The sequence below is a fragment of the Phycodurus eques genome, chromosome 1 (assembly GCF_024500275.1).
Source record: "Phycodurus eques isolate BA_2022a chromosome 1, UOR_Pequ_1.1, whole genome shotgun sequence".
Lineage (NCBI taxonomy): Eukaryota > Metazoa > Chordata > Actinopteri > Syngnathiformes > Syngnathidae > Phycodurus > Phycodurus eques.
The window spans coordinates 26,512,077-26,524,931 of record NC_084525.1 but is presented as its reverse complement, the minus strand read 5'-3'; the positions used below and the strand labels follow the sequence as shown (position 1 = coordinate 26,524,931).

Genomic DNA, 12,855 nt, shown 5'->3' with positions numbered 1-12,855 from the left:
TTTGTAAACATGTAAAACTACAGTATTTTATGGTCTTCAAAGAACCAAACATGTTTTCATAAACATTACAGAAGCATTTAATTCTTCAAATAACCTAACGGGCAAACTTTTGTAAAGACAAAAATCCATTGAGTCTTCAAAGAACCTAAAATACTGTATGCAGTTTTGTAAACATCAAAGACCATTACAATTCTTCAAATAACGTAACAGAGATATTTGTGTAAAAATACAAGGTAATTTACAGGCTTTATTGAAACTAAATGAATCCCATCCATCCAATTTCTATATTGCTCGTTCTCATTGTAAATGAACATAATGGTTTTGAAAACATCAAACACAGTTGATAGACTTCCATGAACCAAACACCGATGTTTTCCTAAACACTGTAGACAAATTAGACCACGAGCTCAGTGGCCTGGAGACAAGTTGGCGATGTGATGGTAACCCGAGTCTCCGCTGGTCGTGGAGACGTCTCCGTGCCGTCTCCAGGAGTCTCCTGTTAGCATTAAGCTAGCAGACTTTCCGAAGGCAAAGCTGTGGTTATTTTAAACTTATAATTCTGTTTATTTTATGCTTAGTTTGACCATGAACTTCAACTGGAAGTGGTATTAAACAGCTTGAAGCCTCTCTTTTTGATTAAATGTTCACCTTTTGTTTAAGTGCTGCCTATGGTGAAGTAAGTTGAATTGAGTTTACAGCCACAAAGCACTGCTAACAAATAACGGCCAAATGAATGGAAAACGCCAATGACATGTTAACAGTTAGCATCAACAGTCGCAGTTTTAGAACCCTTTAAGAAATTTAATTATTAGAAATTATTTGAACGCATATAGTGTAACAACACAGAGAGACAGATAATATAACATTACTCAAAGGCATATATTTTTCATCCTTGACAAAAAAAAATACGAATATTACAGCAACTTACTGAACATTAGAACAGCAGAAGAACAAGTCTATTCTTGTAATATACAATAATGCCTCCCGGTGGCCAAGGCGGGCAAACCAGAAGGCGCAGCAGACTAATGGATGAAACATTAGATCGTGAGGCACTAACTGTGTAATGCTTTACCCATCCATCCATCCATCCATCCATCCATCCGTCCATCCATCCATTTTCTACCGCTTAGCTTTAGCAGGGATGCCCAGACTTCCCTCTCCCCAGCCACTTTATCCAGCTCTTCTGGGGGGATCCCGAGGCGTTCCCAGGCCAGCCGAAGGACGTAGTCTCTCCAGCTCCAAATCAGATGCCCCAGCCACCTCATCTGGCTCCTCTCGATGTGGAGGAGCAGCGACTCCACTCTGAGATCCTCCCGGATGACCGAGCTTCTCACCCTATCTCTAAGGGAGAGCCCCGCTGGGGAGGAAACTCATTTCAGCCGCTTGTATCCGGGATCTTGTTCTTTCGGTCACGACCCACAGCTCGTGACCATAGGTAAGGGTAGGAATGTAGATCGACCGGTAAATTGAGCGCTTAGCCTTTCTGCTTAACTCCTTCTTTACCACAATGGATCGATACATAGTCCGCATCACTGCAGACGCTGCACCGATCCGCCTGTCGATCTCCCGTTCCATTCTTCCCTCACTCGTGACCAAGACCTCAAGATACTTGAACTCCTCCACTTGGGGCAGGATCCCATCCCCGACCTGGAGAGGGCACGCCACCCTTTTCCGACTGAGGACCATGGTCATAGATTTGGAGGTGCTGATTCTCATCCCAGCCACTTCACACTCGGCTGCGAACTGCTCCAGTGAGAGTTGGAGGTCACGGCTTGATGAAGCCAACAGAACCACATCATCTGAGGTTCTGAGATGATGATATATTATATAATACTGAGGCCACCAAACCGGACCCCCTTTATGCCTCGGCTGCGCCTTGAAATTCTGTCCATAAAAGTTATGAACAGAATCGGTGACAAAGGGAAGCCTTGGCGGAGTCCAACCCTCACCGGGAACGAGTCCGACTTACTGCCGGATATGCGGACCAAACTCTGACTCCGGTCGTACAGAGACCGAACAGCCCGTATCAGGGGGTTCGGTACTCCGTACTCCCGAAGTACCCTCCACAGGACTCCCCGAGGGACAAGGTCGAACACCTTCTCCAAGTCCACAAAACACATGTAGACTGGTTGGGCGAACTCCCATGCATCATCGAGGACAATACCGAGGGTGTAGAGCTGGTCCACTGTTCCACGGCCAGGACGAAAACCACACTGCTCCACCTAAATCTGAGATTCGACTTCCCGACGGACCCTCCTCTCCAGCAACCCTGAATAGACCTTACCAGGGACGCTGAGGAGTGTGATCCCCCTGCAGTTGGAACACACCCTCCAGTCCCCCTTCTTAAAAAGAGGGACCACCACCCCAGTCTGCCAATCCAGAGGCACTTTCCCCGATGTCCACGCAATGTTGCAGAGGCGCGTCAACCAGGACAGCCCCACAACATCCAGAGCCTTGAGGAACTTCGGGTGAATCTCATCCACCCCCGGGGTTTTGCCACCGAGGAGCTTTTTAACTACCTCGGTGACCTCAAACTCAGAGATAGGAGAGCCCGCCTCAGAGAACCCACTGTCTGCTTCCTCGTGGGAAGGCGTGTCGGTGGAATTGAGGAGGTCTTCGATGTATTCTCCCCACCGACTCACAACGTCCCGAGTCGAGGTCAGCAGCGCCCCATCCCCACTATACACAGTGTTGGTGGTGCACTGCTTTCCTCTCCTGAGACGCCGGATGGTGGACCAGAATTTCCTCGAAGCCGTCCGGAAGTCTTTCTCCATGGCCTCACCCAACTCCTCCCATACCCGACTTTTTGCTTCAGCGACCACCAAAGCTGTATTCCGCTTGGCCAGCCGGTACCCATCAGCTGCCACAGGAGTCCCACCGGCCAAAAAAACCCAGATAGGACTCCTTCTTCAGCTTGACGGCATCCCTCACCGTTGGTGTCCACCAACGGGTTCGGGGAATGCCGCCACGACAGGCACCAACCACCTTAAGGCCACAGCTCCGGTCGGCCGCCTCAGCAATGGAGGCGCGGAACATGGTACACTCGGACTCGATGTCCCCCCCCCCGGAACATGAGCAAAGTTCTGTCGAAGGTGGGAGTTGAAACTCCTTCTGACAGGGGATTCTGCCAGATGTTCCCAGCAGACCCTCACAATACGTTTGGGCCTGCCACATCGGACCGGCATCTACCCCCACCATCGGAGCCAACTCACCACCAGGTGTTGATCATTTGACAGCTCCGCCCCTCTCGTCACCCAAGTGTCCAAGGTGGTCTGATGACACGACCACAAAGTCGATCATCGAACTGCGACCTAGGGTGTCCTGGTGCCAAGTGCACGTGTGGACACCCTTATCCTTGAACATGGTGTTCGTTATGGACAATCCGTGATAATGCTTTACATTCTATGTAATTATTTTATACCCATGTGTTTTTATAAAGTACAATATTATAGAGTCCTATTTTTTCCTCATTTAAAAAAAACTATTCTGGGAGAGACGGGGCGGTTGGAACTCATCAATGTCATTTCCATTCATTTCAATGGGGAAAGTGGATTTGAGATAGGAATATTTTGAGTTAAGAGCATGACATGGAACACATTAAATGTATATCTCAAGGCACCACTGTACTGAATACATGCCTATATCAGGAACCTCCGGGTGATTTGGTTGTCACATTGTCACAAATATTGTCACGCAGGCGCAATTGACGCAACTGATCAGCCTTGGCAGTCACAGTGACGTCTCCACTAGTGAGATAGGCCCCTTCGTCTTCAGTTAAGCAAACGTAAACATTTTGTAAACATAGGAGACAGTCTAGAGTTCACTGTAAAATTAACGTTTTGCAATTTTTTAAAAAATAAATAAATAAATAAAAAGTCATTGATCACTTAAAAAGGAGTGTTGAAGAATACACATAAGTGCATTGAATGTACACAACAATGTTAAATAAAAGCTGACATGCTTTTTATTGAACAGCAAAGTGTTGCACCATTAGCTACTTTCTTATAAAGAGTATTCTTATGTTTATCACAGTTATTTGCTTATTCGGGATAAGAATAGGGATTGTCCGCATTAACAACCGTCTGTATAAGTTAGAAAAATGCAAACATGTCAGACTGTGCAGACACTTAACTTTTGTCGACACACCAAGGCACTTTGTCTCTGCTGCATGATCCTCATTGTGCAGCAACCATCATCGTGCTTTAGTGGCCAATATTCAACATGTAACAGCTGCTCAAAGGGTTAATTTTTTTAAAACACTTCAGTAGAATACGACAACATCCATCCATCCATCCATCCATTCTCTGAGCCGCTTCTCCTCACTCGGGTCGCGGGCGTGCTGGAGCCTATCCCAGCTATCATCGGGCAGGAGGGTGGGGTACACCCTGAACTGGTTGCCAGCCAATCGCAGAGAACATACAAACAAACAACCATTCGCACTCACATTCACATTCACACCTACGGGCAATTTAGAGTCTCCAATTCATGCATGTTTTTGGGATGTGGGAGGAAACCGGAGTGCCCGGAGAAAACCCACGCAGGCACGGGGAGAACATGCAAACTCTACACAGGCGGGGCCGGGGATTGAACCCGGGTCCTCAGAACTGTGAGGTGGTTGTGCTAACCACTCGAGCACCGTGCTGTCCTGGCTGACAGCATCCGAAAGATAAATCAGTTTTACAAATTGTGTGATTGGGGTGATAGGATAAACCTTTACAAAAGATTTCAAAAGTTAATATTTGCTTGGGCTTACTTACTTGCATCTGCAGTGACAATGCGGAGAATGTCTGTGACCAGTGAGGGATGTTGATACCGACAGAAACCATGCAGCGCTGTGCCGCAGGGAATCATGGATTAAAAAAAAGTTAATGGCTCTAATGAATGGGAAGGGTGACTTGGAAAGGTTCTCTGACTCCAAGGAGGTGAAGATTGATTGAAGCTGAAAGGGGCAAGCTGAGGGTAAAGCAGCAAGACAAACGTTGGCGTCACAGTGAGATGAAACCTCTGGTTGGAAAGGGAAATTTACAGTCAAAAAGCTGTCCACAGTAGGGGTTTAGAATAACAAATGATATGTTGTCACTTGAGTTACAATGCTTGAGCGGTTCAGACAAATGGTGTCAAGCATTGACATTTAGGCAAAAAACACAGCGTCAAGGTCAAGCTGCACCTTCACACTCGTCCCAATTTCACAGGCTTCGAACATGTTGATGAAGTGCAAAGGCACTGTTTTGTCTAATTTCCCTTCTTGTCTGAAGATTTATGACTGACTGCTGGTGGCTCTTCTAGCATCCTCCAAATCAGATTAAGAGCACACTTCAAGTTAAATGAGATTTTTCTAGTTGTAATTAAAAACTTGGAGTAATTAAAGATTTGTTCTCCAGCATCTTTTTGTTGTTGTTGGACTAGTGAGGATAAGCGGTGTAAGAGAATGGATGGATGAACGTCTACAAAATGTATTCCACAAGTGCTGAAAGTGTTGGGGCCTTTCATTTACAGGGCAGCTTTTTTTCCTTTGAAAACTAGTCTCAAAGTGAATTTTTTTTAAAAATGACATTGTTTACTTGTACAAACTGAAAAAAATGTGCGCTCACAGAGGATGTGTGTTAAATATTCAGTGTAGGCATGCACGAATATGTCAAAACCAAAACGGCAATGTTGGCCCACTCAGACGTGCTTATCACACTTTTACGACAAAAAAGTGTGCATTCACGACACCACTAATTGTCTGTCAGTGTTTTCAGTGAGTCATATTTCTTACATACAGTATGTCAAATTGTAAAGCTTCATCAGAAGATTTTGCATGCATATTATAGTGTTTGCAGTTTTTGCAGGTGTGAACTTTGATCATTTTGACATCTCTATGCAAATATTTTCAAAAACCCAAAGAAAAACACATGAATGTTTTTATTAGTTTAATTTGGACTGTGGCCACTGATGGTGTAATTATGAGCAGTGTTTGTTCAAATACCACTTTTTGTTGTCTGTGACCTGTGATTGACTGGTGACCGAGCTGTCCAAGTTGTCGTCTGCTTTTTGCCCAAAGTCGACAGGGATAGGCTGCAGCTCCCTGCAGCTCTGAACAGGATAGGCGGTCTCGAAAACAGATGGAGAATATTTATCCGGTAATAATAATAGTAGCTTACATTTATATAGCAGCTATCGAATGAATTGTATTATCATGTAAATGTACAAATAAACCTCAAATGTATCATGGAACAGCAGCACCAAGGTTCTGATTGATGACAGACTTCTCTTGCCAAGTGTGCTGGAAGCACTAGCTAGCACAACTTTGTTATGCAAGGGTGAAAAACGGCCTATGAAAGACAGTCAGTTCACATCTTTTGTTTGTTGGTCTTTTCCCCCCACAAAATGTTTATTATGTATTTGTATAACCTGATCAAACATCCGGTTTTCTTTGCTTTCGGGATCTATGACTCCTACTGTTACATGCAAAAGTATAAAGTATAAAGAGTTTGTTCATCCTTTCAAACAGCTTAACATTTCTTATAAATGAACCAAAAGCTATGGTTCCGAAGTGGTCCAGTCAAGTTCAGCTGGTTTAGAAAGTTCAGCCCATGTGGTTTGTATAATCCAGTTGGGTGTGTAGGCAGGATGGCTATAATGACATCAACAATGTAAATATTGCATCATCAAAGCTGCGCAATGCAGTGTAAGCGAACAAGTTCAACAAAAGAGCTGCATCTTGACATTATTTGTAAACAAGAAGCACATCTGGTTTTGAGTATTCACTCCATCATTTGTATTGAGATTTTTTTTAATAAAGACAAGTATTGTTTTCGTCCTATTTCAATAGGTTTTTGCACTGAGTGACAATTACGTGACACTCCTTGTTGAGGCAGCTCCTTCATTTGAAATAAGTGTGGCAAAAAAGACACGAAAAGCCAAAGAAAAAGTAACCCCAAAATGCATTTATCCTTGGATGTTGCCAGAAAAGAGCTCTTGTGTAGTATGCTGTGGTCTGGCATTCTATGCTGATGTCCTTGATGCTAGCTGTGCTGAAATCTCATGACATGCCGATGTCCAATGAGAAACCACATCAAATTCTAGTTTTACAATGATTTTTTTATTGATGAGACATATTTTTGAAATGTGAGGGAGACGTGCTAACCACTCGTTCACTGTGCTGCCCCTATGACGGAATCATCATGGGAAATTCCTGGGTTCTTTATGATCAATCTCAGAACCTGGTATTTCCTTTTGTAGACTTGGAAGTGCAGAAGCCTGCAAGCATTGTGTCAGTTAAACTAAATAAGGACTGTCACACTTTAATACATTTCTAGTGTTATATTCACAGGATGGAGCCAATGTCGTCAACATACAGACAGTAACAATAACCTACAGTACAGACTGGTGGAAAGTGAAGCCTATTGATATGTCTCTATTCGTTCTCACCTGTTGGATTGTCCTCCAGTTCTAGTTCCACTTATTCTTCTATGTTTGTTTTCTAAGTATTTTTATTACTATAGCAATTGTCGCAATCAAATGTGCTGCCGGGGTAAAAAAAAAAAAAAAAAAAAAGATGGTAATAGAATGGAATATCTAAACAGAAATTAAACAAACTAAAATAATCATTGAAACCAGCACTACTGTCTGGAAAACAGTAGTGTGTTGCAAATACCAACACTAGACACACACAATTTATATACAGTATTGCTCCCCATGTCTTTTTTGACATCCTCGCTGCTTGACCTTGGCACCTGCTGCACACCATGATACCTGTTGGGTCTTGATGACCTCTTGATATCGAAACACTGCTCTAAGTGCTAGAGGACTCTGCATCTTTTTGCACAATTGTTTTTTGTCAATGTCTTTATGTCTCCAAAGTGTTCTGTAAATTGACTGTCTGTTGTACTAGAGCGGCTCCAACTACCGGAGACAAATTCCTTGTGTGTTTTGGACATACTTGGCAAATAAAGATGATTCTGATTCTGATGTACATTTGTACATGCATATACAATATATGTGAGCATGACAAACACATTGGCAGCATATGCACATAATAGACAAAAGCTGCCAGAGGCTAACACTCCTGCTCGACCTCCACAAGCTGTGTTGATCACAGCGATTCACACCTTCTTTAGATGTTGTCCTCACTCAGCTCTTCTTTCACCCTGGATCAGGCTGACAACTCTCACTGTGTGTGTGTGTGGGGGGGGGAATTGGGTGCTGCGTGTAAGCTTGGTATGAGCGCACTTGCTTCCATGCTTTTGAGGTGTCCAGATGGACAAGGTTGTGTGAATATCAACACTTTGTTTTGAACAGCCGGGAAATGGGTGGTGACGCACACAGTTTTAGGGCTTATTTCGTTCCACTATATGTCATTATACAATTGTAACAAAAAATGGACAAAGTGCATTTAGCACAAAATGGAAATTGAGATTAAATGTTGTCGTATTGGTGGCACGGGGTTCAAATCCCGGCCTCACCTGTTTGGAGTTTGCATGTTCTCCTCGTGCCTGCTTGGGTTTTCTCCGGGTACTCCGGTTTCCTCCCACATCCCAAAATCATGCATGGTAGGTTAATTGAAGACTCTAAATTGCCCGAATGTGAGCATGAATGGTTGTTTGTTTCTATGTGCCCTGCAATTGGCTGGTGGCCGGTTCAGTGTGTACCCCACCTCTTGCCCGATGATAGCTGGGATAGGCTCCAGCACGCCCGCGACCCTAGTGAGGAGAAGCGGTACAGAAAATGGATGGATGGATGGATGCTGTCAGCCAGCTTACTCGGCCAACTTCAATAGGACTCCATTGTAGGTGTAGAGACTCTGACCCAGTTGCCAGAACTGCTGGTGTGTTTTTACTCTCTGTGTTTTTTTTCCCCCTCTCCTCTTGTCTTGCTGGCAGCTCGCCAGCCGGGCTGGCCTCGGCCACCCCTCCCCCCTGCCCTTTCTTTGTTCGGGCACACAGCTCATTAACCGCGAAGGCCCCGGGATGAGAACCGACTCGGCTTCCCAGGCTATCCGTGGGCCACCGCTAGGCGATCAGGGCAGCTGCTACTAAGGTACCAGGTACGCTTCCAGCCAAGCGAGATCGCTCTGGAATTGCCAGCGAGCCACAAAAAAAGGCAGGAAGAGAAACGGTCAACAGCCAACAAGGCGTGACGAACAACACGAACAATCTCTCTCTCTCTCTCTCGTCTGGAATGGACGGTTTAAACGCTCTCGTTTTCCACTTCAATCCAACACACGATGTTCTATTTCCCTTTTTGTAAGCCTCTTTTTTGCCATTATTAGTGTTCTTTTCTTTCTTTAGTTGTCTAACTAACTTTGTGTTTCCCTCTAGATCCCTTGTAGATGTCATTAAATATACCATAAACTTCCACTCTTGGTTGTATTTTGTGTGTTCTGAGTTTAAGTCAGCCTCTGTCATCTAGAACTCAAAATTTCATAAAGTGTAGCAACATACAGATTACGAGACTGATAAAAAGGTTTCTCGTCACTTTCCCTAAATTTTATACATATAAAAAGTGACATGGTTCCCCTTTACGAGATAAAATAGTTTGATTTTAATGATTACATTTAAAATTACGAAGTAACGCAGGCATTGCTTCCAGGTTATTCTTTTCTCCAAAATTAATTGCATTTTAATTCAACCAATATATGCTATAGAGGTATTATCGATTTTTGTCACGATTACACTTGCACAATCTAATGGCAATCTGTAGATCAATGATAATAACATAGCAGCGACACTTTTAGAGGGGTATTCATTTAAAATACTGCATGTTTATTGTTGTTGTTGTACAAACCCCAATTCCAATGTAGTCGGGACGTTGTTCAACAGTCTGGGGTCTCTGTTGTCGTATTTTACGCTTCATAATGCGCCACATATTTTCAGTGGGAGACAGGCCTTGACTGCTGGCAGGCCACTTTAGTACTCCCACTGTTACTACGAAGCTACGCTGTTGAAACACATGCAGAATGTGGCATGTCATTGTCTTGCTGAAACAATCAAGGACATCCCTCAAAAAAGACGTTCCTTGGATGGCAGCATATGTTGCTCCAAAACCTGCATGTACCTTTCAGCATTAATGGTGCCTTTGCAGATGCGCAAGTTACCCATGGCATGGGAAATAACACACCCCAATGCCATCACAGATGCTGATAACAATTTGGATGGTCCTTTTCCTCTTTGGCCCGAAGGACAAGACATCTATGATTTCCAAAAACAATTCAAAATGCGGACTACAGACTACAGCACGCGTTTCCACATTGCCTCAGTCCATCTCAGATGAGCTCGTGCGGTTCTTGGTGTTGTTGATATATGGCTTTTGCTTTGCATGGTACAGTTTTAACTTACATTTGTAGATGTAGAGATGAATTGTGTTAACTGACAATGGGGTTGGACTCTCTTCCACTTCGGAGTTGCCCACGGTGAGAGGCGCCAAGCAGGTGTGGGTATACTTATTGCCCCCGGCTCGGCGCCTGTACATTGGGGTACACCCCGGTAGACGAGACTGTGGCCTCCCTCCGGCTTTGGGTGGAGGGACAGGTCCTGACATTGAGTCCGAGAGGACGTGCCTCCATTGCTGAGGTGGCCAACCAGAGCTGTGCCCATAAGGTGGTTGGTGGCTGTCGTGGCGGCAATCCCCGAACCCATTGGTTGACACCAACGATGAGTGATGCCGTCAAGCTGAAGAAGGAGTCCTATCAGGCCTTTTTGGCCTGTGAGATTCCTGAGGCAGCTGATGGGTACCAGCTGGCCAAGCGGAATGTAGCTTTGGTGTTCACTGAAGCAAAAACTCGGGCGTGGGAGGAGTTTGCTGAGGCCATGGAGAAAGACGTCCGGACGTCTCAGGAGGGGGAATCAGTGCACCATCAACACTGTGTATAGTGGGGATGGGACACTGCTGACCTCGACTCGCAACGTTGTGAGTCGGTGGGGAGAATATTTTGAACACCTCCTCATTTCCATCGACACGTCTTCCCATGAGGAAGCAGAGTCTGGGGTCTCAGAAGCGGGCTCTCCTATCTCTGGGGTTGAGGTCAATGAGGTGGTTAAAAAGCTCCCTGGTGGAAAGGCCTCAGGGGCCCCTAAAGGCTCTGGATGTTGTCGGGCTGTCCTGGTTGACACGTGTCTGCAACAACGCGTGGATCGCGTTGGGGGATCACACTCCTCAGCCTCCCTGGTAAGGTCTATTCAGGGTTGCTGGATAAGAGTGTCCGCAGGGATGTCGGATCTCAGATTCAGGAGGAGCAGTTTGGTTTTCGTCCTGGCCGTGGAAGAGTGGACCAGCTCTACACCCTCGGCAGGGTCCTCGAGAGTGCATGGGAGTTCGCCCAACCACTCTACATGTGTTTTGTGGACTTGGAGAAGGCGTTCGACTGTGTCCTTCGGGGAGTCCTATGGGGGGTGCTTTGGGAGTATGGGGTACCGAACCCCTTGATACGGGAGCCGCTGCTCCTCCGCAGTGAAAGGAGCCAGATTAGGTGGCTCGGGCATCTGATTAGGATGCATCCTGGGCGCCTCACTGATGAGGTTTTCTGGGCAGATTCCACCGGGAGAAGACCCTGGGGACAATCCAGGACAGGCTGGAGAGACTGTGTCTCCCGGCTGGCCTCGGGATCCCCCCGTAAGAGCTGGATAAAGTTGTTGGGGAGAGGGCAGTCTCTGCTAAAGCTACTGGCCCTGTGACCTGACCTCGGATAAGCGAAAGAAAATGGATGGATGGATGGATGGAGGCCTACATGCTATTGAATGCCATTTTTGCGTTGTGGTTGAAGGTAAAATACAGATGGAAAAACAGTTGAGCGCTAACCTGGTTGTTATGTCTCTTTCTGAATAGGTGAATGCCTTCTTGTCCTTTGTGGTACCCATGGTGGCCATTTCCGCGCTGAACGGGATCATCGCCAATCAGCTGTTGCGAATGTTCCATGAGGCAGAGCAAGACAACCGTATCTGCATCGTTGGTGGGAATCCCACAATGCTCAACGTCTCAGTGGAGCCCAATCGTGCTCAGTCACTTCGCCATGGAGTTCTTGTTCTTCGTAAGTCTTTGTCTGTATTGATGCTCTGTGTTTATTGTAGTCTATTAACTATATTACTTACAGCCTAGCGTAAAGGCCAGAGGTATTGTTTTGATCACCACTTGTTTGCGCAGCAGTTTGTTCTACAGCATTAAGGAAAACAAAACTTCAAAACTATTTGTCCACTGATAATATCCACTGTTATTTATTGATGTTGAAATGTTTCATGTACAAACATCAGCATTGTAAAAAAAAAAAAATCACTTTCACACTGACCTGCAGAAACAACACTCTAGCACACAGTAATGCTATCATTTTTAAATTATTTAATTTAAAGGTCTGAAAAAAGGTTTGGATTTAGATATCGCTTCAACCCCAAAATGACAACGGGATTGTCCTGGTGGCTTAATAAAGAAAGGAAACTCATTACATGTTTGTGTGGGTCCTGGGAAAACTGCTGAACGTTCCAGTGAGCACGGTTGGGGCCATAATACGTAAAGGGAAAGCCAATCATACCACCATAAATTTGCCTAGATCAGGTGCTCCTCGCAAGATTTCTGGAAGAGAATTGCGAAGAATAATCAGAAGAGTTGCCCAAGAGCTAAGGACCACCTGTGGAAAACTTCAAAAAGACCTGGAATTAGCAGGTACTGTTACAAGGAAAACAGTGAGTAATGTACTCCACCACCATAGCCTATATGCATGCTCACCACGCAAGACCCCATTGCTGAGGAAAAAAAAGCATGTCAAAGTTTGCTGATCAACATTTTGACAAGCCAGTTAAATATCGGGAGAATATAGTCTGGTCTGATGAGAACAAAATTGAACTGTTTGGATGCCATAATGCACACCACGTTTGGAGGAGAAAT

The 12,855-nt window shown here is 45.1% G+C and overlaps 1 protein-coding gene across 1 annotated transcript in view; it reads left to right on the top strand.

Annotated features, from left to right (window-relative positions):
- Positions 1 to 12,855, top strand: part of ntsr1 (neurotensin receptor 1 (high affinity)) — a 58,596-nt gene that overhangs the window by 22,119 nt on the left and 23,622 nt on the right. Inside the window, exon 2 of the mRNA XM_061696517.1 lies at positions 11,806 to 12,007. Coding sequence (XP_061552501.1) covers positions 11,806 to 12,007 — 202 coding nt within the window. The remainder of the gene's footprint in view (positions 1 to 11,805; positions 12,008 to 12,855) is intronic.